Raw genomic sequence first — 27,733 nt, 5'->3', positions numbered from 1 at the left:
CCCGTAGGCTACCCTTATAATTGCAGAAGAAAGTGACCTTTAAAGAACATTACATGTACTTGGTACTTCTTGGATAAGAGATACGGTTTTGAGATAACGTGTAAACTATGACGTCTAAAGATGTGGTGAACGCAGAACAGTAAATGAAGTTAAAAGATTGCCAGAGCATAATTATTTTGGCAGATGACAAGGCAGCTCTTGTTTGATAACTAGGTTACATTTGAGCTTTAGAGAGAAAAAGCGATTTGTATATTATGTTTACAGCTAATAGATGTTTTGAAGTAGTGCTTGGTTAAGGACCAAGTATAGTCATGTACTCACGGGATGTCGGTATGAAAACTACAAACAATCAGCAGTGGAATAAACATAAATGAAAATAAGCAAAAATTCAGAATTAAAATGTACTCAGAAAAATAATTCATCAATTACTGCATTGTCACATCAAAAGTACAAAGCATATTCCTACAATGTAGCATGACAAAGCGCTGTTGCCATAGTAATCATGCCATTTCATTATGCTTAAACATTTGGTAAACTAAAATACATTAGGAAAATCATGGAAAAATCTTGTCATTTTCAATTTACACAAAAATTTTGACAGAAAAATGCGTCTCAAAAAGTGTTTTATTTGTGTTGTTCATCTATTGGGACATCCAGATTGATGGATGGCTATAACTTTAATTACTCGAACAGTGCAATTAAATGTGAAATACAACAATTGATTCCTCAGACAAGATTCACCATTTTCATTCTCTAAATTTTTATTGAGAAATTGTATCAATTCATCAGGCCCTATTTTTCTAGTTCATGAGGTGTAAGATGGATGATAATTTGACTGATCTAAATACAGTAGCAGATTTATAGATTTATGCTTTTACTGGTTACAACTTGTTGTTATCACTGGAAAAAGATAGTGGAAAGCTTTTTACAGCCTAATGACTGTTATTACTTATATTATTACTCCCTTTGAAAAAAAAATGTTCATATGCTGAAAGCATTTTAAGGGTAATGGAATCAGTCACTTGTCTAATGTTTTAAGCCTTTCACCACCATGGTTTGGTCCAAACCCATTGTTATCAATGGTGAGTGTGGACCTGTTTACAGGGGATTGGGGGTGAACAGGTTAAATAAATGTAAGTATGCTCAGTCCTGAAAGCGTAACTTTATCAGTCTTTGTTGATTCAAAGCACTATAAATGAAAATCAAAGATTAAAGAATGTAATTATCTTATAATGAATTCTCAATTGTATAATTTCAATTTTAATAACTGGCCATTTCAGTGGGTAATAAGCTGGCTAATCTTCTAAAAATAGAATGCCGACAACTCAACAACAAGTTTTGTCTGAATTATGGAAGAACATAAAGTTTCTAAAAAGCTTTAAAAATTACAATACTCTTTAAAACCTTAATAACTCTCCCACGTTTCACCTTTTGGTTTTATAATCTTTCAAGTCCAAGTTGGTACTAGTGAGTAGACTGAGCAAAACTGCAATACCAACAGTTTGGATAAACAGTACATGGTAAGGAACTGTTTACCACTGAAGAACTAAATTTTATCCAAGTCACGTTTCCAAAGCAATGGAAAACAGCAGGACAGTCCTTGACTGTGTCAGGCGTAGGAAGTAATACACAATATGTTTGAACTCCATGTTACCCGTACTCAAGAAACAGAGAGGTGTATGTCTCAATTACATGCTAATAGAATCATCTTTGTATAAGAGAATATCAAAGCAATTTAACAAATGTAACAGCTACGTTGTATTTGAACCTGCCTACAGTTTGATTCTATTAACCGAAAGGAAGGAAACGGTTGGTTTTGTCACAGGCATGCTGACAATCATTTTAAAATGTCAGGGTTGAAATGTGAAAAAGAGAACTATTATTATCCAACAATTTTCTAAGACAATTCAACATTTTCTTTCAGCTTGTGGACTTGATCTGAATAGATATTTAAAAGGCTTTCAGATGGAATGTGGATAATTAAAACATATGAATGCCAAACAAAACTCATTTCATATTGACCGAAAACCATGTTCCATGGATGAAAGTTCAGGGGCGCTGGCAACTTTGAGCTTAAACATAGCATCATTGCTGATTGGTCCCTGACAAGGTTTTGACAGGTTTTGAACGGTAATTGAGGATTTAAACACACAGATGTATATATTCTGTATGGTTTTCATGTACATTAATCATAACGTACCATATCATATTAGTTAAAGTGAATCTTTGTATGATAATTCAACATAGAAACCGTCTCCTAAACGCAATGAAATGTTTTCCCCATGTGTATACAATATGTGGAACATGCAGCAGTGGTACAACTGATAATGCAAGACCTCTGTACTGTGCAGGGAAGTTGAACAACAACAACAATGTTAACACCCCTTCCCAACAATGCTTGGAAGCACATAACCGTTTTGAATACTGCGTTATACTTATTTGATAATTTGAGAAAATGTAAGTTAGAAGGATGAAACTACTTACTTGGCCTGGTGATCTACATTGGTCATTGCCAGCATATTAACTTGCATCGCATATAAACCCTAGGAGTTATGAAAGAAAAAAAGTTGCAGATTTATCACTGTACCGGTACATGATATTATACTATATTTGTAAATTTTATTTTCTATCAATTCTAATTATTTGCATTTAGAATTTTTGCAAAAGTAATTGCTTATTTCATGTCACATAAAACATGGTAGTTTTATGCAAAATACCTGATAACTGTTTTTTTTGGTGATTTTTTTCAGATTTTTGTTGCATGTTTCAGCTATAGTTTCTTAACTACTTCCCTGAGCATGCTGAAATACCCAGTACTGAGATTTGTCAACATCAATCTTATATTTGTGTTTTACATGAATTGCTTTATGTTGACAAGGCCTCGACTTGAATATGATTGTCTACAAAACAACTCCTTTTGTCACATGCTGACATACCACATTTATTCAACAAATCCAATACTGTGTTTGCCTTTAATATAAATCAAAGTTACCATGAAAACCATTATAATTTGACCCTGCTATTGAAAAAGTACTTAAATTTTTTGTGAATTAATGGATGTATCTCCCTTGGCTTGACAATTCATTCAACTTTATACAAAACACACAACCAACATCAAAATTTAATTGTCTGAAAAATCTTCTTAAAATATTCTTAATCTAAACCTGAGAGAAATATACGTATGTTTTTTTTTGCATTCTGTCAGCCAGACGCTATCATGATAAATATCTCCCACGATCTTTGCTACAGTAGTGCCTTCTCAAAACTTGAAAAATATCATCCATGATCACTTGGATTGTGGAGTTAGGGGCAACTTGAGAGAGCCATCCTTCACAAGCTAAATAATAGAGTCACTGTTGACCTTTGTCCTACCATCGTGAGAAACTATAATAGACCGGATACTTTTAGAAGACTTTACTTCAAATGGAGCTTTAGACCTTCTTCAATCGTGTGTTGTATCTTTAGAATGCAGATAAGAGGGGACTCCTGTTAAATTGTTTCCATGGTAACTTAATAATGTAGGGTGCTTTCACACCCGATGTGCTAAAAATTGGAGTAGACATTGAAACAGCATGTGTGGGGGTTGTCGTGTTGCCCTGGTAACAGCTGTGACTTACAGATCCAACTCCTTTGCTTGCTATGCCGACGTCAGTTAGATTAGCAAAGGGTTTATCAGCTCCCCATGTCTCCAGATATCTGGCAACTCTCCGAGCTGTTGATTTCCGCCGTTTTATTCCGGACGTCCTTGTGCCACCTGGCGACGGTGAGGAGTTGGTTGGTGACTGTCAATATTAAATGAAAAGTAAATTAAACTTCAGAAATTGAAATTTATTTGACAACGTGAAGATTTCCATTTTTAAGTTAAAACTTCTCAATGTATCAACAACATGTCTACAGTATACATGTCAATATCAAAGGCATTGTTTTTTCTATTTAAAGATAGTCCACTCAGTGCAGCATGACAAAGGTTAATAGCAACCTTTACATTCTGAATCTAGACAACCACATCTAATAATTAAAAAATACACGGATTAAAATCATAGTGATGGCAAGTACAGAGCGTTTATAGTCTATTGCTTTGAAATAAGATTTGATTTAAAGTCTAGCCTTTTCAATCTACAGGGTTCTTTTATGTACAGGCTAGGACTGTAGGCCCTTTGGAACAAGATGACACCCTTGGACTGTCAAGTTTAACAAACTAGATAGTTAGCAATTTGAGTTGAAAAGTCCTTGAACATTGTTGTGTCTACAACCCTCAGAATCAACTGTGGCAGCTGCAAACTTGATATATTGGAAAGGCCAATTTGTTGGATGTGGAACAGAAGCAAGGCATGAATATGTTTGTGTGATTACTTTAAAATTGCAAGGACTTATTCAAAAGTAACTCAGTCATTATTAAATGAAGGAGATGTTCAAATGTTCAGTAATGAGATATTTTGTTGTAAACAAAGTCACAATGTCACAGAATGACAACTAGAAGTCATTAGCAGTCAATCATATCCTGCCAATTTGTATCTTCATTCTAACAATATGTATCATTTGAGTAGATGGTATTGATATGTAAAGTATCTGACACTGACTTTGTCACGTTAGAAGTGTGTAATTGCCTAACGTCTCATTAACCATGACTCTAGCTACAGAGATAAGTTTATCTCACTAATTGCTTTCATCTTGATTCACGTTTACATGTGCACACACTGGAGAATTTTGATTGTGTTTCATTGGGCATGCAATTATTTGTGTAAAGAATTCTAGCTTTGAACTCCTGCCATTCGTTTCATTCTTGTGTTCATACAAAAGAGTAATAGAAACTGCCAACTGAGCAACATCTGCGTAAGCTTAAAGAAACAAAATCAGATGATCACACTTTGCCACTGGTAAATTTTATCAACAATTTGAAACTTGATGATTTATGGTACAGCAGCTATGAATTAGATTTAAACCAACAGTTAAAGGGACAAATTCGGCTATATTTCTTGAGTTTTGTTCGATACGAGATACGTCTTATATTGTTGGACATGTTGAAAGATACTGAACAAATGGGTGACCATGCATATATTCAACCCTGGTTTTACAAACAAATAATGAAACCATCGCGCAAATGAATTAATGGTCATGACCATTAAATTCATTTTCACGATGGTTTCATTTAATTTGTCTAAAGCCGGGGTCGAATATATGCATGGTCACCCATTTATTCAGTATCTTTCAACATGTCCAACAATATAAGAAGTATCTCGTATCGAACAAAATTCAAGAAAAATGGCCGACTTTGTCCCTTTAAAGCTTCCTCAGTACTGTTTTACTATTTGGCTAAAAATAACATGGGACAAACAAAAAATACCGCCAATGGCGCTTGGACATTATAACTGCCTAGTATTATCTGCATTTATCAACAACCTTACTCACTGTGAATTAGACAGACCACAAAGTCAATATGCAACATATAGCTGAAAGACTGTTTTTCAAATTGCGATTTTAAGCCCATTTTTATGAGAAGAGGGACATGTATATGTATATGGAGAAAAAAGCAGAAGACATATTTGTAAATGGTTTGTTGAGTGACAATCATGTATGCATCTCTTGAAAAATTTTGGGGTTATAAGGTATAACAGTAGTGTAAGAATAATGAGGTTAGAATAAGTGTAGTAAAGCTAAGTTGACAGTAATTAAGATTACAAAATTATACACTAAGCTAAAGAAATCTGAATGAAATAAATGTTGAAAGTAGTAATGGAAGCTAAGATAGGAATAAACTGAATTACTGCTTAAAGGTTAAAAGGCCATCACAGGAATTGATCCATACCATGGTGTTGGAAATGTAAAGCCCAGATCTTGCCGGCCACCCTTATTACAAAAAGGTCTATAAATATTAGTCAATTTAAGGGGGCAAGATGATCTAGTAGGCCAGCAAAGTCATGGTCATCTTTTTGTCTAATACCTTGTGTAAGTTCATGAACTTTACATAAATCTTGCTATAGATTTGTTGCTAATGGGCAATAACTGTGTTTCAGATCATTTGAGAGCAATCCATTCATGGCAGGTTTAAATTGTAATACAACTTCTATTTAAAGGAGAGAAACTTCTCAAATATTTTTTTGTTCCCTGTAATTTCCTATGAGAAAACACGGACAAATGCTCAGGACAGATGCTGGTGCTAGCTTGATAACTAACCTAAAACTTGTAACTTCATTGTCTACGAGTAAAGACTGCAACATGTGAAGTCGTGGATACTTGATCTCTGGAATGTGAATGTCAAAGTCTGTATATTGACTCAAGGATGTTTACTTTACAAATGCCTAGGGTCGTCTCAAATGTGAGAATCTAAAATATGAAATAAGTTTTTTTTATTGCTTTTGTTGCCCAAAGAACGTGGAAATCTCTGATACTTTGAATCAGCCATCTTGTATATTTCTAACATTCATCAAAACCACGTTTCTGTTCCACAACTCATAAAACAGTCCAAAATGCAGGTTTAGTGTACCTTCCAAAACTACATATATGAAAGACCCCTAAAAATCAATTAGGGGTTAGCAATTTCCCAAAACTATCTAACCACTACACCTTTTTACTCCATTTTTAGGAATCAGAACCCCAACACAATCTGAATATCTGTACCAAATATCAACGCGATCTATTCAGCGGTTTTTGACTTTTTGTCGTTTATGGAAAATTTTCATTGTCCGACACCAACTTAACCCATCACAATAACATGATGACCTTTGGTCATCATGTTGAAAACCTGTCAATTGGTGACAGTATTGCATCAAAGTGAAACTGTGAAATACTGTGCACTCAGTAAACTAGAAATTGGAAATGGAAGGAAAGTTAAGTTGTTTGACAGTTGTTCAACAATTCAGAGCATACTCAATATGAGCAATGTACTGTGAACTGGTAGACTACAGCAATGTAGGAATTATTGAGGTGTCAGTACACTTTGAGATACTTTCATACTGTATATTAATTCTGTCAACCTTGCTATGAGTCCCTGCAATAATTTCAGAACTAAGCTGTGGATAAAGCACTATTAAGATGTTTCAGTGTACCTGGAGACCTTTGGAAATTATTTGTAGTATTTTGTCATAACAAGACCCCTAATCAAATTTTGTTTAGATGCAGACAGTCGATGATGAAAAGTAATGGTTTGACAGCTGTCAACACTGAGGAGTTTAATATCTTTTTGGTTGATGTCCACTTCACAGTCTCACAGGGTTGTCCAGATTTCACGCAGAGCTACTTTATCTATTGGTAAAGAAATTGGGATGGCAGGATATGAAATCCGGCATTTCAATATGTTTGGGAGTTTCCAGACATATGAACAGCCAGACAAGTACACTGCAAATCATGTGAATAAACTAGTATTTTCTATTTCTTATTCACAATGGCACAGAGAATGATCTCCCAGGCTGATCTTAGGTTTAATTTCTGGTATGCCATCCGTAAGGATTTGCTCAACAACTTCCTAAAACACAAATCTGAAAGGTGCAAATTCCATCTTACAAGAATCAATAAAAGTATTACATGCCTCGATGTGAGTGCAAATCAGTGCATTGATTTGAATAGGAACATCTGGGGAGTTAGCGGGCCATTTGAACAATGTACAGACTGGTTTCCATAGTTACTCGGTCCAATGAAGCCCTTCGACGTTTTCAACAAGGTAAAAGCTTAACACTAGATGTAAAATATTCATGCACGCAATGCTATTTTGACTTGCGTTAAAATATGTTTGATGGTAAAATTGTTTGAGAACAGCCTGCATGTAACTAAATGTCATATAGCATTAACTGTAAAGAGGCACGTAATAAAAATATTATTGACTGAATAAATGGCGTTGGGCAAATTGTCAATTGCTCTCGAGCACATAAACCCATGTGTTCAGGCAACAGTATTTGGCTCTCCAGTCAGTTTCATATATCAGTTTATTAAGTTGCATTCATGCTTATGTGAAAGAGCAGACTCTTGTTTTACTCTTATGCAAAAAATATAATTCAAGAGTTCATCTTATTGTCTCTGATGATAGATGGATATGAAAGAAATTTACATCTATTTTAGATTTCTACCACATTAACTCTTAAACAACATCCAAAGAAGTACAACAAGGTGATATTATCTACGGTATAAAAGGACTGGGACTGCTTCTGAGTATTGAGATAGATTTTGTCAAAAAATCTTTACGTAGGTGATAATTATGACTGAAGATATGAGTTTGATGTGCAGAGGATGCATGTATAATGGTTGTCAATCTAAACCATCAAGACTTACCTGTTGAGGAGGTATTACCAGGTAGGTTTCTTCATTGATATCATTCAGAAAATCATCTCTTTTACCACCATGGCCAGGCTCAACTTCATATTTGCCACCTAATTCATTCAAGGTTGCTGCGGTTATATGGACACGTCTGAAAAATGAAAAAAGTATGTAGAAGATGTCCACCAACTTCACCCTACGTTCTCTCTCTCTCTCTCTCTCTCTCTCTCTCTCTCTCTCTCTCTCTCTCTCTCTGTAGAAGGATAGTATTAAACCCTGATGTTGATTTGATTTAGTATTTTAACATCAGGCATAAACATCAATATATGCTGTAATCTTGTCTTTTAAAGCTAGCTTTAAAACTGTTTGATTCCATTTTTGTCTAAAGAGAGAATGCCATCCTGCAAAGAAGTTGAACAGCTAAGTGTTATGTGAATATTTGCGATAGACAAAGTTCAACGAGAATTTACTGCAAATCAAAAACTATCTGACGCTGACAACGAGTTAACACACTTTGTCCCTACCGGGAAACTAAGTATTGTTATTATGTTGAGTGAACACGCATGGTCTCTGCATGATGTGTTTAATTCAAAACAAAAGAGGTATATTCCCTGAGGTGTTAAGTTATGGCAGTCTACAGAAATTATCAAGTTACTATGGAAATCATGGGACTAAGTAGAGATGTATGATTATACACCTTCATGCATGCAAGGCTTTTTTCCTTTGCTTTTCATCCAACTTACAGATGTATGCTGTATGGATGCCAAATATTGTCCAGCTTGATTGATTTTAAATATTTATGATTTATCGTTTCAAAAGACATACATAATTCACATTTCATATTCTCGATAAACAGATAACTGAGTTCGATAAATTTTCAACACTGAACGTTTCTATGAGTGTCCTTTTAACAGTGCTAAAAAATGTTATTTTTTCCTTTGCATATAACAACCAGATTCTCTAAAGCACATAAGACTATGCTGTTATTGGTTTACCAATGAGAAATTGTAAAGAAACCAATCAAAATATCAAAATGTATCCAACAGTCCAGCAAGTTTAGGCCATTGGATGATATACAACAAAAAATCTCAAAGAGAATACAGGTTAATGCTTTATATCTAAAATCCTCAGTACTATCATCCATGTTATACACCATCAGCAACAACTTTTGAAGCATTGCTGTCAAAGAGAAACACCAGAAAATGTTATCCTGGGACCAACATTAACTGAGTCATATCTGTGTCTATGTAGTGATGAGACAGGCTTTAAACACTCATTTCACATCCATTTTCCCCCAAAAATGTTGACATTGAAAAACATATGATTTTTCACTACCTTCATACTACCATAGTTGAAGACTTACAAGGTTATATTTGTCTGAAATAGGACATGTGAACTTAAACACTTTCCACTGGAATACTATGCCCGAGGAGTGTATTAATAATTGAGAACGTAATAACAGTAATAGACAGTTGAGTACCTGAGAAAAAAAATTCTTTCTAGGGTTTAAAGTCAACATTTGTTCTTGCAAACCGATGTTCAATGACACATACGTTATCCCAGATCTTTAAAATTAAGGGTTTTTGCCTATATTTTGCACGATTTCTTCCATAATTTTGATATCGACAGAAATCTGAAACCCAGATATATCCAGTCAGTGCTGTCTCGCCAAAGATCAGAAACACCTGGCCATATGGCGCTTACTCAATACCTTTTGACATTATGCATATGACAGGCATAGAAGACAAGTGAGAAAGTCAGAATATTGTATTCATAGATATAACCATATTAAAATTAATCTTCAACAGGACATCTCTTGGATGGAAGGGAAGAGCATCAACTTGAAGTCAATGGAGCCGTAATATAGTACATTCAAATTTTCCAGAAATAAAAATACATTTTGAAAATAGACGACAGTGTAGAGGCAACTGGTTTAGTTCAGTTTTTCAACACAATATGACAGCAAGCTTATCTATAAATCTACCTGGTAGTTTGTAATTGAAATTCCAAATTATTGTATTGTAAAATACGTGCCTATCTGTTAAAGTGTGTTTGGCTAGTGCAAATAATGTGAAAATGTCCCTTTTCTACAGTTTACAAAATGTTATGTTTCTCAAAACGGTCATACTTTTGTTTTCAATGTCACTCTTGTGTAGTATTTCTTTAGTTCTTCTTGTTATGTCTTTGTGTTTTGTTTTTAAAAAGGTAAAAACAATAAGAATATATTGAATATTTCAGTTGCCGTCATGTATGAACTCTCAGTTGCTTCTTTTTGTGAAATACGGCTGAAATACGGGGGTCTTCCCCCCTCTACCGTCTATGCTCTCACTGACTACAAAGCCTACATGATTTCATACATCCACATCAATGTCAATCTTGACACTAGAGGGCAGCAGTCACTTTCCAGCAACAAGTTACATGTTCATAGCTAATGTCACTCAGCACTGTGGTAACACATGTAAGTTTCGAAAGCTCATAAATCAGAGAAGTTTACCAAAGGAATGTTATTTTCTAGAAGAAAAGATAAATCTATTTTAAAGACAAAATAGTGAATTTTTAATATTCTGCAAACTCTCAATTAAAATTGTCAAAAACCAAATTGTGTGTGTAACATATACTTTTGATGATTCATAGAGTAAGTCTTACCCTGGAACACCACCCTGCTCCATGTGATTGGCTAAAGTGACATCATGTGACCAGACATCATACTGCCATTTCCTGAGACCAAGTACACCACACAGAACATTTCCAGTATGTACACCAACACGCATGTTGACATCTACCCCTGTAGCCTCCCGTACAGTTCTGAAAAATTGGTTGGTATGAAAAATGAGTTGTTTTGAACAATAATTTCCCAGATTTTCCCACCATTCAGAAATATCTATCAACTGAACGCTTCAATCGACTGCTGATATCAGAGCACATGCTATACACACAGTATGGAAATGAAAGTCAGTTTTCAATAGAAATGACATGACCCCAGTTGTCTGATTTCATCTTTACATTTGAATCCTGCCTTTTTTTATGAAAGGACTGAATGTTCACACTTGTTAAGAGTTGAAATGTGAGCCATCTGTTCGATAGATGGTAGAAGAAAACCAGATGAAATTTTCACCCTTTCATTATCAATTATGACTGTATACATGTTTACAAGGAACTGTGAGAGAACAGCGTAAAGACGGTCAAACCCTTGATGGTTGCCACCATGGTTTGTCCTCATTGCATGTTTTCTATGGTGAATTTGGACCTCTACACAGGGACATACAAGTTAGGATCAAAGAATTAACCTTACACAGAAATACATCTCAACGCAGAAAGTTGTCCAGATTCAAAATTACATACCTGATGGCATCACACATGGCTAATCCCATCTCAATACAATTGACTGCATGTGTTGGTCTAGAGATGGGAAGCCCTGACACACAGTAGTAGCAGTCACCAAGGATCTTTATCCTCATGCAATTATTTTCCTATGGAAGAAATACAAATTAGAAAAATATTAGTTCAGATTGTTGATTAATTACAGCTTTTTATTATGAAAAATAAATCAAGGCTTTAAAATATAGGACGTTCAACCAAAGAACTTATGAAGGATATTGCAAAAAACGGATTCCATGAATTTTTATTTTAACTGGTAAGTACTTTTTGTGATATTTTCCATAACATTTTACCCACCTCAGCTAGTTTATCAAATCTTCCAAATAATTCATTGAGAGTCTTGACAAGTTCAGGGGCAGAGCATTCACTGGCCAGTGCTGTAAAGCCAACGATATCTGCATATAGAATACTGACAATAAAAAAACATGTGCTATCATTAATGCTAACCTCTATGGGAAAATAATACAAAGAGAACAGAAATATAAACATGAACAGAAATGTACTGTCTTTAAATTGAAGTAAGAGATTTTTGTGAACGCTGAGTACATTTGAGAGAGTTGGAATGCAAGAAGGTAGCTGGGCAAAATTATGTGGCTATTTTAAAACTACGTTGTTCACACTTGAAATGGTCAAACCTGAACAAAAATGGGGATTGCATTTTCTAACAATGGATTCAAGTTGAGAAAGTGTATTTTATTTCACTATCTCCTGCAGAATGAAAGGGTCTTCAAATTTTCAAATCACAATTTTATTTGTATACGTTTACATATAACCATGAATTATTGTACATGTATCACAACATTATTTGCCATCTTTTTGTCGTTTGCGAATCTGAAACTATTCTTTTTACATGTAAATTTTAAATCAATAAGAAAACTTGCATGTCATTCAATGAACGGGAAATTTTTCAGATATCAAGTTGAAATCTAATATGACTGGTGTTGTGATAATCAGAAGCTACAAACACTGTAGTCCTCTTCTTTTACTTTTTAACAATATGAGAAAATGCTGCAATTTGTAAAATCATTCCAAAAATTTTAATAAACGACGATGAAGAATAATTCAATCCATGGTCTCTTCTATTCCTACTAACTGGACATAGATATGGCATTTCTAGTCTATTCACTGATCCAAATGTGAGTTAGACTGCCCTCAATCAGCTGACTGAGCACTAACTTTTGTTTTGTATTATCAGTGCGTGTAAAATATGTCATAGCATATCTGATTTGGAACTAGACTGGCCCCCTGTCACTTGGCTTCTCCAAGCAGCAGTTACCAGCTTGGCCATCGTGTTCACCCCAGGATTTACGCTATGGCCTGCCACTAATGTGACAGTCTGCTGAAGTTTATTCCTTTGATTTATTCTGTTCTGTTATTTACATGCCCACAAACTTGGAGCGAGTATTTTGGAACATACCTTACATTCATGTGTCGTTTGACATAGAGATTATGAAAATGAGTTGTGCTAATACTATTGCGATGTAATCCATGATACTGCTGAGGATCATCCCGGATTCTCTGGATCATTTCATTCCTCATTTCCACGGCTAAATGAGCTGGCAACACAGAAAGCAGCAACTTCTCCTGTGAAAAATCAAACGGAAGTCACATTTATAACCAGTCACAGATCATTACATCCATCCTGTTTCTATGGATACAGAGATCCTGTTCATTTTTGTATGAAATTGGTGATTTCTAAAGATACCTCTATTGGGAAATGTATTATGTCAGCTAAGCTACCAGAAAATTGAGAAAAATTATTTATTTGCCCATCAAGAAAAACCCAATCAGGAATGCATGTGACAATACAGGATACTTGCAACAGAGAAGACCGACACCATTACCAAATATTGTCTGTTCCTGAGTTGTACCAGCATTCATGTCATATTTGCTATGTGAGAAAGTTGACGTTGTCTAGTGTCTGATGCTGCACAAATGACACAAATGCTGATATGACATAAGGAACAGACAATGTTGGGTAATAACCGATAAAACATATACTGATGCCCAGAATTTTACAAATGATAGGAAAATCGTTATTTTTACAGGCTAAACTTTTATTTCACCATGTGCTTAAATATGGATATATTTATGTACACAAGTTTCATTCATAAACTATATGACCTTTGCAATGAATTAACCATGTGTGCCAATTCCTCCACATCTCACAGAACACTGTTGATCAGTAAAGATAACAGAAAGTTGTATATGAGGATAACCATTTGTGGTCCGATATGGTGTCACAATTGTTATCCCTCTCCAACTCTCCTACAAAATCCTCTGAATGTCGATCATGCCGGATAACGTGCAGAGCGGAGAGTGGCAGCCATTTTGTTTGTTTACACCGAGACTTGCCATGTCAATATGGGTCGCACACGTGACGTTACACCGTAACATCATGCACGCACTATACACATTTGCAGGTACATGCATGGTACTGTGCAAACAGTAGAAAGTTTGCTAGGGCTTGTCCAAAAAAAATGACAAGAACTCTAACGGAACTACCATGGGATAACATTAAAAGATTAAACTTATTATTCCTGTGTTTTGCAACCCTAACTATCCTTGTTCCTTAAAGACCTTCAAATTTTCACATCAGCAATATCACATTATAGGAGGAGAGAGGCAGCCATTTTGGTTCTATATTTTGTTTACTTGCAGGTTTTAAATGTAGTGTGGGAACACTCCAAAGCTGGTGATATTTAATGTGAACATTTACCGTAAAATGTCATGGCTTACTTTACGTTAAATTTTATCGAGTGATAAAGGCATGGATAAATGATTAGTCCATCTATTGGTGTTGATGCAAAGCAATATTACAATGACAATACTCAATAAATATCACCATTCTAAATACTGTCAACTGAAGCAAACGACTGATAACACATCTGATGTAAAGAATGTTTCTGTAAAAGTGATTGATATACCTGTTTAAATCATATTACGTGTGAATCACTCAACAACATTTATGCTACACAATTCCTGAATGATGTGCATTTTGATAAAAAAAAAATTCACTAGAACCGGAAGTCACCAGGAAGGAAACGGATTCACAAAGTATACTCTCCTGTTTGCATAATCAATGGCGCGTTTGAAATTAATACAATGTATAAATATAAAGTTTCGATTCATGATTATGGTGGTAATATTTTCAGTTCTCATTTCAATGCAACACTGAAATACCACACTGTGAATATTTGGACACAAAGAACCTTACGTTCATGAATATGATCATCGGATGCATGAAATATGTCACATCACTGAAGCTATTTAATCAATATGATACATTCATGTTCAAATATTGACACAACAGAATCTATCATCTACATCAAACTTGCCTTGTTTCTGTATGAGTATCTGACACACAAACAGTGATGACGCACAGACATGGATTTCTAATTGTCAAAAGCAAATACTCAAAATCTTCCAGGGTTTAGAGTGTTTGTTGATATGCACATGGAATACTGTTCCTCAATTGCATTGGATGTATAGATGGAATGACAGAAAGATGGAAAGATTGATGGAAACAAGTCATGTAAGACTACATGATCAGTTGGAAAGATACATGTGGAATATGTTCCTATCTCGTTTGAATGGATATCAATCACTGCAACAAATGAAACTGTTGCCATCTTGTATTTTGAAAGATAAAACAATGACATTTCATAAATAAGTGGAACTGTTTCTATGACAACATACTGAGCCTTTCCAAAGAGTTGAGAGAGGAGAGTATTGCAAAGCAGCAACTGAGAAGTTAATTCACTGCATTTTGATACATTTTGCTGGATATTGGATACTGAGAAGTAATTCATTGTTCCCGGGCAAAACTGAATATAGCACTCTTTAGAGAGGCATGCAGGGCTCTTTAATCGATTACCTCTGCATCTCTCTGTTGCCAGGTCAACCAGAGAGTCTCCTACCATCTCTGAAGCAATATTGATCATGTTGTAATTGTCAGTTTGTCAGTTACAAGGCTCTCAAGTGTACCTATGGTAATCAAAAGCTGTGTTTCAAAGTCTTCTGCCACACTATATATCATTGTATCATTTTCTTTCATAAAACACTGCTTCACATGAAAGGAAAGCATTTTGGTTGCCGATTATGCTATTCTGCCATGATAGTGATAAAAAACATGTGCTTACATATATACTTGGAATCTAATAATTTGAACTTGAGACCAATGGTATGTATTTTAAAAACACTACATGAAGTCACGTTCACATGAATTTACTGCATGACCACTACTTTGCACATTGCATCAACTGTACATCATCCTGGGATTCCATCGCTGACTTTCACCCTCGTCAACTCATTATTCACGTACACTGATGATTTCTAACTCAGAAACTGGTTCAACAAAAGAGGCTTTCTACATCAGGAGGATCAATATAAGCCAAGGAATACATTAGAAAATCAATAATGTCTGTTTGTGATCATAATGGTAAGACAGAAATCTTCCTGACAATCCTTGATGAGGTGTTCAGATTATATTGAATTGCGGCTACAGCAATCAGAATACAAAATGAACATTTACTCTGAAGAAATAAAAAAAAATTATATCCTCATTACTTTTTACATAGATTTTTGATTAATGAAAGATATTTTCACAATGAAAAATGCAGATGTTATTTTCAATTACCTGTCGTGGCTGCAGTTTCAAGTTGAAAGGTTTTCTCATAAAAATTATTTTCAAAAAGAATTAAATGCAATTATTAATGATGAACTCACTGAAGCTGAATGTTGAAATCTGACTCACAAAATCTTGTATAGGAAGATCTGACCGATAAAGAAAGAGGTGAATGCTGGGAAGGGGATTTCTGCATCTCATCAATCTTACCTGCTGAGCTTGCTGGTGTTCTAACTTGATTCTCGATTCAATGGACGCCCTGGTGTCAAGGAAAGTTCTGCGGTGAGCGATGTCCGTCATGTACTTGTGATAAAGTCCAGCTAGGTTGACACACAGGAACACCATCACATTGCCAGCTATCTGAAATCAGTGACATGGATACATGATTTTCAGGACAAATCAACAATATATAAGTAGACTTTGGAGACAAAATGTCTTCTTTACAGACAGAAACTAATGATCAGCTTATTATTTTGCAACAATTAATAAATATGATTCATTGTGACATTATGCAGTTGAACTAATACAGCTGTAAGTTGTCAACTTGAAACACAGAGGCCTTTTTGATACATTGCATTTATATAGGAAGACACGCGTGTGAGTATATTTTGAAATTCTGATGATGTGTTCTAGATATGTACAACTGTGAGATTTTGGTTTTCAAAATCAATGACACCAATTAAAGTTTTATAAATTTGTATAAAGTTGTATAAAGTTGTATAATTAAAGTTATATGTCACGTAATGAACTCTTTATGCTGTTTCTCCATTACAGTAGTGTATGCAGCTCTGAACAACATTAATACGTTAATCCAATGTCATACATCACAGAAATGTTGTCAGCGCTGGTTGTATTTCATGGTTTTATAAAACCTTATCAGGGATGGACTCAGTACAGACAACAAAGCCTTCAATTCTTCCATTTATCATCACACCATCAATGTCATGATTTTTTTATCTTCGCTGTTGTTTTAATTCCTGTGTTGACATTTCAATTTCCAAATTTTGACAAAGTTCAGGCATTGCACACCTGATATATAATTTAGGATATCATGTCAATATTTTATGTTTGCATTTACTATTAACGTATCAAATCTCGGAATGTTATTACAGACGCCTGGATAAACTAAGTACCCTAACCAACAAAATATGAAACGCAAACAGACCAAAGAGCACTTTAATTTTCAATGGCATTGTTTAATTTATGGTGTTCAATTTCAATTCATATGATTGCAATTTGTTATTAGAAAGAACACACTATTTCAGCTAATGTCTTCATGACGTCAGTCAGTTTGTTCTCAGAAAATTGATACTCGGAATTGCATGTATCACAAACAGCAACCAAATATGAACAGATGGACTGAATGAACCACACCTATGTAAAATTTGGATCCCTTGCAAATCTGATATGAAGTTCAATTTCCTTTCCTGTGGCTTCTAATATGACATTAAACTGGTCAAATAATCATTTTCATTCAAGGTAATACCGGTACATTACCAGGTCCATGGGACATGTGTGATTTACAAAGTTAAGTAGGACCATCCTGAACCACTGATAGTTAAAAAATCCTCAAAATGAAATCATAGTTACTGTACGACATGAAATAATTGCTATTTCTATTAAAATATTAGGGTACTCATGTTAATACTAACTTTTATGAGGTTATCGCTTGTGCAGTCCAATTTTTCTGTTTCACAAATTTTACCCTCAGTCCATTACAAATTTTTACTTGGAGAGAGTGTGACATTTTGACCTTGGCAAAATTTCAAAAGACTCTGCTCAATTTTGTTGACAATGTCAGAAAATTCAGCTCTTGAAATAAAAATATTGTATTTTGTACCCAAAAGGAAATATATGATGCAGGCATGTTTATGTACCACTCTTACGATCCTTCTTAGCAAGTTATTTTCACCCAAAGTGAAGCCATGTGTGGCAACAGGTTAAACCAAAAATTTGATGACAATTTATGGTACAACAAAACTATTTCAATACATGTTCATACCCTCGGCTTTCTTTGCACTACCATCACGTGATATTTTGGGGTGAACTGAGTTTGTATAACACAGTGCATCCTTTTCATTGCAGAGTAGAATAATTGGCTGGCTCAAGCAATGCAGTCACTCATTTGCATTGTAAACATGTAAGAAAATACCTTTTGCAACATTTTACCTGATATTAATTTTTGTATACAGAAATGAAGCTAACAAAGCTGCAGTATGAAAATGATTAAAGAATGTATTCATATTTCATTTTCTAAATACGTGAAAGTTAAACGTTGATTTAAAATGTCTCTCCCTAACCCTTTCACCCCCAGTTCCCTGTCTACAGGTCCAACTTTACCATAGAAAACAATTGGAATAGTTCAAACCATGGTGGTAAAAGGGTTAAGGTAGTATGTGGTTCGAAATTGAAAGACTTTTCCTAAAACCTTCCTTAAGGAAATTTTTAACCCAGTGTTCGCGGTGACTTTTTTCTCCTCGCGTACGGCATACGCATTAGTCTGCTAAAATTGCGTAATGGCTGGATTTGAGTGCGTAATTTCACTTCTGCACTCGATTGATGAAAAAACTGACTGCAAAATACAATGTGCCGTTGAATAAACCTACACTACACATTTGGATTGTGCGATATAACATTATTTTAATAAAAACAGTTTAACAAACAACTTGAAAATGTTGAAACGTAACAGCGAACGGTATACATGCGACCGTCAAAACACATCGGGCAACCCAAAAGTTAGAGTTATGGCAGCTTATCCAGACACTTCTGCAGTGTTCAAAATTTATCTGGATTCTGACGAGCTCTACCGATGAATCATTTTTTTCAAGGACTCGTAGAGCAAAGTTGAAAGAAAACAGATTTGTCTGCTTCGACGCCATGCTGCATGTGTGCTTGATCAAAATTTGGAAACAGCGAGACGTGATGATCGTGCACGGTTGACATTTATATAATTTGTCGCAATATTTCTGTCAATCACTCACTTTGTGTCATAAGTTTCAGAAACTATCGCTCACCTGAAAATTAGCAACGTAATTCATAGGCACAGCTGACATGATAACGTGCCTAACGTGATAACGTGTGAACTACGATGCCAATTTTTCAGACAACGCCCAGAGAATCCGAAACTTTCCACACAAAATGAGTGATTGACAGAAATGTGTTGCAACAAATTTCGTCTGGTTGTCGCTTAAGCTCAGTCGTTTGGAGTGCTTTCGGTGTTATCCTTTGCGTACAGAAAACGCTTAACAATGTAAAAAATGCGTAGAGAGTCAATTTCAATGCGTAAATACGCACGATTTTTGCGTAAACGCGAACTCTGTAACCATACTCTTTACCAAATCAAGAATAAATATCAGGGGGGTGTTGCGCAAATTTTGTTAATAGAGAAACAAATTATCTAACATTTACTGATGTTGAAATTCAATATGACTGCCATCCCTGTGTTAACTTTACAGGGAAAAATAAATTTTACTTCAAGCCCTTCAAAATGAGCCGCCCCCCCCTACCCCCTCCCCCCCCCCCCCAATGCGGTAGACGGCAAAAGTATGGTAAAAGCTTTAAAGTCTGAATATCTGTCTCCGAGGTGCATTCTACTGAAGTTAACCCTTTTGTCACCAGGTTTTGGTACAAACCTGTTGGTTTCTATGGGAACAGTGGGTATAGGGAAAAACAAGATTATAGGGATGCAGAGGGATGCAGAAATATGACTGATGTATCAGATTTTAAGATATCAATAACGACTTTGGTGACATCTGTGTTGAATGTTCTGGTATATAATAACATTTTTATAGCTGATTGTAACAAGTTTCACATGGTATCTGAATGTGTTTGTTAAATGATAATATGAGTAAATATCAAGATGTTTTGTCAAATTTAAACCCAATAAATGATACAAGAAGTAAGTGACTAAACTTTATTGGAAGATTGGGTAAAACCAAGAAAATATACAAATTAAATGGAATCAAAGATTAATAGGAATTAGGTGTTAATTAATTCCTATTATTCCCTAGGCTGAAAAGGTAAATCAATCCATTATTTAACTGTGATAATGCCTATTATGACCAATTTTTGCTTTCAATGAATTCTTTTACCACCTCTGTATACAGTATTTAACCTTAATCACTTTGACAATTAACATTTTCTAAAAGCACAAATGTCTTGTGTACCACAAACTTAATTATTGATCTATTTCTTTTTTTCTTTCATCAGAGAAATTCTTTTTATCATATTCTGCTGACTGTATTTAATTGTCACTAGTGAATATCATAAAATAGTTTTTAGGGCCAGCTCACAGAAAGATATATAAATGTTTTGGTGATAATAATTTTATTGTAAACCAGAAATTATGTCATTGTAGTAAATTTATATGAGAGCAAAGTTCAAATACATAGTAGTCATCACATTAGTTAAAAAATACGACTGCAAAAGATGATTGTTCTGAATTTTAATGTTTCTGAGATGCATTTGATAAGTCTGACAGGACATTGCACTGTAACGTTATACATGTTGGCCTAAAACTACCTGTACTTTCACTCATTTTCAAAAAGCTTTCTAATTAGGATTGTGAAAGCATGATGGAGGTTCAATTGGCGATAATTATGGAAAGCTTAGACTCAACAATGAACTGCTGATTTGAACACAGCTTGCAGCCATACACTCATGAACATTTCAACCAGTCCAGTATTGATGAAAGGCGTGAACTCCAGTAAAATATTTCCTGTTGTGTATAAAACTGCATTCAACAAGATGATGTTAACCCAACATGTACTTTGATGACGTGTAACTACAACTATTCTGCATATACCCAACAGACAAGCTTAAATGAATAACTAATTGCATTTTTATTTCATTAATGAAGTTGACTATAAGGAGAGAGGATAAGATTGACTTTAAGTACTTTTACTCTACTGGTCTAGATTATTGCTAAAATATCTCAACCATCCAATTAAGAATTTCAGAATATCTTTGATTCTTTAAATCTCTGGGTTTCATTACAATGAGAACAGAGAGTGCAACCTGTGCATATTGTAACATTTAAATATCTACACAACATGTTGATAGTTCTTGGAAATCACCTCACAAAAGTGAATCATAGGTTAATTAACCCTTTGAGTGCCAAAGTCAATACAGAATATACCCCAGTCAAATTTTTTTCAATTTTTTGCCAAAATTTTGATAAAGAATTGTAGGCAAGGAAATGTGATTTCCATTTGGTCCAAAATTATCAAAATAATTACAGAGCAATTCATAAAATTTAATAAAATGTTGCACTAAAGTTTTGGTGGGAGCAATTGCAGCACTCAAAGGGTTAACCAAGTCAGTCTTTCTCAACTTCTCAATGAGTGTACTTCTATTGCTATAATTTTTTACCTAAAACCTTCTGACAAGCTGTTCTGTTGGATTATAAAACACAATGAACAACACATCAAGCAGTTTTAATTCCTTCATTTTTCTAAGCTGTTGATTTATTTATTCACATTTCATTTTATATTTCAGAGTATTAATATGTGACCTGAAACACCGGTGTTGAATGTCTTTAGTCCTTTGCATTTACTACCAATAGGTACACCACCTATTCCTACAACTCTTTGGTCTTGGAAATCCTGTTCTAGTTTAAACATGCACTGAAATATCCAATCATCCTGTTTGCCCTGATATTAAGGCCTTTTTCAATTTTTTAACATTGATTGGTAAAAATACAGAACTATTATAGCAATTTTGGCAATTTAGTACAGACAAAGTCTCTTTACGTGCATGCTTCATGTCATTTACAAATTGCTTTGTCAGCGGTGCCAACCAGAACAGAATAAGCTGCACAGAAGACCAGTGCAGAGTTAAATTCCTAAACTGGTTCATCAAATGGAGAGAGGTAGAAACACCAGACATGAAGGGTAATGTTGCAGCTGCCCACTTGCCAAATTGCAATATGTGACTAAAATCAAAATTTGGCGAGCAGATCAGTTTCCTAGATTAGAGAAGTTGGTGATTCTAAATTTCACTGTACTGCTGACAAATTATCAACACACAGTTGAGAACTTGGTTCAAATTTAGCACAATTATGATATATATTTCAGGGTTTCCTTTCAACTGCGCGATTGCGCAAATTGCACATTTCGAGCCACTGTCTGCCCTTAAAAAATACTGACAGCGCGGAAATTGCGCACAAAACACAGCAAGCAAAGACGTCCACATACTGGTATATTAGGGTGACCAAAGCGCACAGTGTAGCAAACTGTGTGTATCAATATGATGGAATGTGGAAAAATTCCAGCTTTTGCATTGTGTAGGCACGTGTAATGCAACAAAGTCGTTTGATCGGTGCATGGGATCGGTGCATATTTTCATGGATTTAAACCTCCAAATTTGGACCGAATCGTGTCCAAGGGAACAAATACGTCAAATTCTAAGGCGGGGAAACCGGTGGGTGACAAATCGACAGAAGATGGAGAGCAGCCGAGCACATCACAAGCTGACAAACATCATGTTGTCGATCTTAGTAAGGGTGCTGCATGCTACATAGACGACGCAACTGAACTGGGTGACAATCATAATGATATTAGGGAAGTGTTTCCTAGGAACTTAAGGCAAAATCAACATCAAAAGTGACTGCCCCCTAAAATTTCAAGTCTGCCCCAAATTTTGATGAATGGGGCAAAAAATGTCCCTTTCAATGAACATGCAGAGGTAACACTGGTATTTGTATAATCTATTATGACTGACAGAGGAGAGAGAGTGGAACAGAATAGAACACAACATTTGCAGCTTCATTGAGCAACAACTTGATTTCTGACTTTTACAACATCCTGAAAATGTGACATAATTGCACTGTCACTCTGTCTCATCAACTCCTCTTAACTTGGAATTAACATTATATGTTCTGGTATTTTTGAAGACTTGGGCAATACTGTGAGAACTTTGAAACAGGTAAAAAGTGCCGTATGGTTTTCCTTGAAACGTAACCAATGATATTCAGAATTTATCCTTTGCTTTCCTCATACATGTAGAAGGTATAATTTAATTTTTCACTGGTGAGTACTTTCCTTTGATGTTGTGAACTACAGTCTTTCATGAGAATCAAACCGCAGTATCTTTGTGAATTATCCATTGAAAAGTCTGATTGTTTGCTGTGATCTGAACAGGTTTGATCTGACTTACAAACTGTGCAAAAATCAATGAGACATCTACCTGCCTGTGAACTCCTACCAGCAAGAAGTTCCAGTCACCTCTTAGAAAACTAACTGCTTTAGGCATGTAAGATTCCCATCAAAAATTGACAAGAGCTGTGTGCAGAAATTTGTAATTTGACCGGTTAATGCTAGAGGGTTAGACGATAAATGTATACTTAGATATTCAGCCTGATATAGGTTAGTCTCAGAGCGGAGTGTCAATAAATTGAATTCTGAATAGATTTTTGTGTTCTATGGAAGCATAAGTTTGAAAGTATTACACATGTGAACATAACAATTAATTCCCTGAGAAAACTTATTCAGCCACAAATCACCCTGATATGTCTATTTGCATGTAGCTGTTATTTAAAATGTTATTTTAAAAAAGCACCCTTTCTTTTCATGATCCTGTCCAGGTGATTCTGGCAGAATCAAACTGACCATTACTCCTAGTTAATGAAATGAATACATGTATAAAGGCAGGCAATTTATTTCTTCATCACTGAATGTAATTTTCCACTGCCTCATGTAACAATACTAATCACTACTTGGTGTGTGTGTGTGTGTGTGTCTGTGTGTGTGTCTGTGTGTGTGTGTGTGTGTGTATAAAACTTACTTGTAAGGCATTGTCCTTGAATGCACCGACGGAAAGGACAGAAACAATAATAACATGGGGGACACATGTTACCACGGCAACAATGCATGCATCTCTCAAAGACAGTGGCAGTAGCGTGTAAGTGATTAGGATGATGAAAACAATAAAACCGACATATTCCGGCGGCCTGTGAACAGCCCGAAACCCGATGAGTAGATACACTGTTGCCAGGAGGACAAGCCAGACGATGATTGATATTGGTTTCATGAAGTTCTTAATGATGTAATCGAAGTAGAGCAGTACTAAGAGACACAGGAATATCACCGATGATGAGATGATTGTCAAGGTCAGTGGCAACTCTCGGGAAAAGTCCTGAAACACAAAATAAAACACGGTTTTGTCATTAGAAGAAATAGACAATTTTTGTTATTGACTGCGGCTGTATTAAAGTTGTAAAATATATATAATAGGATATAAAAATATGAGAACAGATGAGGATGCTCTGTACTAGCCATTAGAGATGGAACAGCAGATATTAGGAAGGATGAAGTCCAATATTGGAAAGATGCTGATGAGTGAAAACTGTTTAAGAAATTGAAGACAAGGATGCAGTCCTGCACTAAGGAAAATTGCACTGGTTTGTTTTCGAACACATGTAGGGATGCAAAGTGCAATTTTCTTCTACTGGTGCAATTTACAGGAGAAAATTCATAACTGTTTATGTTAACCACAGGTTAATGGCCAAGCTGAGAGTAGAGACAAAATATTAAATTACATTCAAAGTTCAGTTGATATTCAGATTTAGGAGCACTTCATGACATAATACGTTATCAATATACAAAACATCAAAATTGTATTTATGGACTATTTCTTAATATTGTGCCCAAGGCAACCAGTTTTTACAATAGTATGTGTTATGGCTCTGGACATGACAGAAACACAAACCAAAATCTCTGCCTGGCAGCTGCATAAGTTTATATTTCAAAACACGCAATACATGTGTGCATGTTTGGCATACGGTAAACTTTCTTGTTCTTCTCATGTTAACAGAATGCTGACTCCTGGCCAGCTGTAAACTGTGCTAATGGATGGATACATAACATGCATGGAACACAATCTGTACATCCATCTCAACTGAGTTCCTGACTTTTGTTGCCAGGACTATCAATAAATAGCTTGACAACCTCATAGCTCACTCTCTGTTCCAGATCCCATCTGAACCATATCTTGTACTTATACTATAACATGGTCATAGGCACATACAGATATACTGTGCCAGAACCTCCTTTGATTAATTTATAAGCATGTATGATCATGTTAAATTTCATATGGTTGAGAAAATATGACATTAAACTAGTCCGATAATCATTTCCATTCAAGGTAATACATTACCAGGTCCATGGGACAATTGTGATTTACAAATTTAAGTAGGACCATCCTGAACCACTGATAGTTAGTGGTGGTACCAGGTGTCCGGAATGGGTAAGCGTACCCTGCTAGCATGCTACACCCTTCAGGATTGGTCCCAAAATTGTCTAAATATTGTATGAAACGATACAGGATATGAATCACTGTAATAAGTCAAAGCCGGGAATGCTGTCGTTAATCATATTTATTTTCATATGCTAAATGTTGAGCATAGATTAAATTTGCCATTAAATTTTATTGCAACCGAAAGAAAAGTACTCAACAATACTGACAAATGTAAACTTCTGTTGTGTTAGCTCTGTCTGGTTGACAAAATCTCAAGTTCTTGATGGTCCCCTGAGAAGTGATGTTTAGCCAGGTGTAGTTTTCCAGCAAATGCATTGCAGAACAGAAATGCCAAACATAGCCATTAGATTTCTGTTTATTCAGTGTGTTGATAAACATTTTCAGATGTAGTATTGGAGAGCATGAAGCAGACATGTTGGCTGTATCATCCTCTTTATGAACCATACTAGGATACTGAGAAGTACTCCATAATTTTATGCATGTGTTCAAGAAATCCTTTTGTTACCTAAAGTGTGTAAGTTATTTTATTAAAGTTTGCAATAAAATTTAATGGCAAATTTAATCTATGCTCAACATTTAGCATATGAAAATAAATATGTGAAAGTTGGTAAACATGAGTAGTTTTACCTATGCTGTAAAGATATTTACTTGTTTTGTATTATTAAGAAATCTTCATTGTTTTTCTGTAAATTAATCATTAACTTCATGTCAAAACAATCTCTAGGTGACATTACAAAGCAGAAGGACCATAACTGGATTTGTCATTCATAATACTTTATGCTTTACAGGTGATAATCAGTTGATAAGTCTAAAGAGATCACATTTGACAAAATCAATTATTGCAGTACAACTACAGTACACAATGGACGTTTGCTGTTTATATACCTGCACTTACATCTTTGTAAATGTCAAAATGCATGTTTCTAAAAGGATTAAGAGTGAAACTCTACAAACTGAACAGTATAACCTGCATATATCTTATAGCATTGCTTTAAAATACAACGGCAAGTCATACATATGCAAATGATAGAGTACCGGTATATCTAATATACCTAAGTCAGCATTTATAAAAATATCACTCTAAAACTGTGCAGTGGGGACATTATTTTCTCTCTTTAAACATCCCTTAAATTTAATATATCAGTTACACACCATAAATTTTGTCCTACCAATGGATGAAATTACATTATACTTTAACAGTTTCTAATAGCACATGAAAAAACTTTCCTCTTCTTTTGCCTTTTATAAATGTGAGACCTCTTCTAACTTTGATTTTTGCTCATCTTTCCTCCCTGTTCACCATTTACACTTCTGCAATACAACCTTCTGAACAGAAATTTGTACACGTTTGCCATGCAAACATGTGTGGGATCAAGTTCACTCATGTACATGTACCATGGGATCAAGTTCACTCATGTACCATGGGATCAAGTTCACTCATGTACATGTACCATGGGATCAAGTTCACTCATGTACCATTGGGATCAAGTTCACTCATGTACATGTACCATGGGATCAAGTTCACTCATGTACCATGGGATCAAGTTCACTCATGTACATGTACCATGGGATCAAGTTCACTCGTGTACCATGGGATCAAGTTCACTCATGTACCATGGGATCAAGTTCACTCATGTACCATGGGATCAAGTTCACTCGTGTACCATTGGGATCAAGTTCACTCATGTACCATGGGATCAAGTTCACTCATGCACAATTGGGACTCACTTCAGGATATAAACCATTGTGGCTAATCTCATCTCTCTCATCTTTAATAAAGACAATCACTCATCATTGTCAAAGGTTTGATTATCTGTTAAAGGTTATAAAGACATTCCCTTGAAGGCAATTGAAGAATTCCCTTAAAGCGCAGTGGTCGTCGCGTTGCGCATCCTCCTGAGGGGGTCCCCCTCTGTTGTAAACAAATCCAAGAACGCCGCACATGTTACGGGTTGATTATAATGTTTGTGATATTGCCGCTTGTTAAAATGGCGGCTGATCTGTCATACCAAGCATACCAACTAACCAAATGTAACACGCGATAAAAGGTCAATTAATCTAAGTTAAATATCTGCTGAATATTGAACAATAATTGCACGCTGGATTGAGATCACATTTGCTCATGATTTTCTTGAATCAGTTGAATGGGGCTCGGCTACTGTTATCGCTCGAGCTATAGAGCTAGACGTACGCATGTACGCATGTATACGCCAACAGACTATCAAC

At 35.3% G+C, this 27,733-nt stretch overlaps 1 protein-coding gene across 6 annotated transcripts in view; it reads right to left on the bottom strand.

The window, feature by feature from the left end:
* LOC139148327 (adenylate cyclase type 2-like) overlaps window positions 1-27,733 on the bottom strand; it is a 158,831-nt gene that overhangs the window by 25,146 nt on the left and 105,952 nt on the right. For 4 of the 6 annotated variants that reach the window (XM_070719708.1, XM_070719707.1, XM_070719711.1 and 1 more), the window contains 10 exons: window positions 24,035-24,385; window positions 16,463-16,612; window positions 13,043-13,209; window positions 11,923-12,034; window positions 11,590-11,717; window positions 10,894-11,052; window positions 8,263-8,398; window positions 3,618-3,782; window positions 2,485-2,543; window positions 322-339 (listed from right to left, as the gene is read on the bottom strand). In XM_070719708.1, coding sequence (XP_070575809.1) covers window positions 322-339; window positions 2,485-2,543; window positions 3,618-3,782; window positions 8,263-8,398; window positions 10,894-11,052; window positions 11,590-11,717; window positions 11,923-12,034; window positions 13,043-13,209; window positions 16,463-16,612; window positions 24,035-24,385 — 1,445 coding nt within the window. The remainder of the gene's footprint in view (window positions 1-321; window positions 340-2,484; window positions 2,544-3,617; window positions 3,783-8,262; window positions 8,399-10,893; window positions 11,053-11,589; window positions 11,718-11,922; window positions 12,035-13,042; window positions 13,210-16,462; window positions 16,613-24,034; window positions 24,386-27,733) is intronic. The other 2 variants (XM_070719713.1, XM_070719712.1) reach the window with 1 other exon arrangement.

This window comes from Ptychodera flava, chromosome 13 (assembly GCF_041260155.1).
Source record: "Ptychodera flava strain L36383 chromosome 13, AS_Pfla_20210202, whole genome shotgun sequence".
NCBI lineage: Eukaryota > Metazoa > Hemichordata > Enteropneusta > Ptychoderidae > Ptychodera > Ptychodera flava.
The sequence above is the reverse complement of the archived record's forward strand: the minus strand, read 5'-3'. Positions and strand labels throughout refer to the sequence as shown.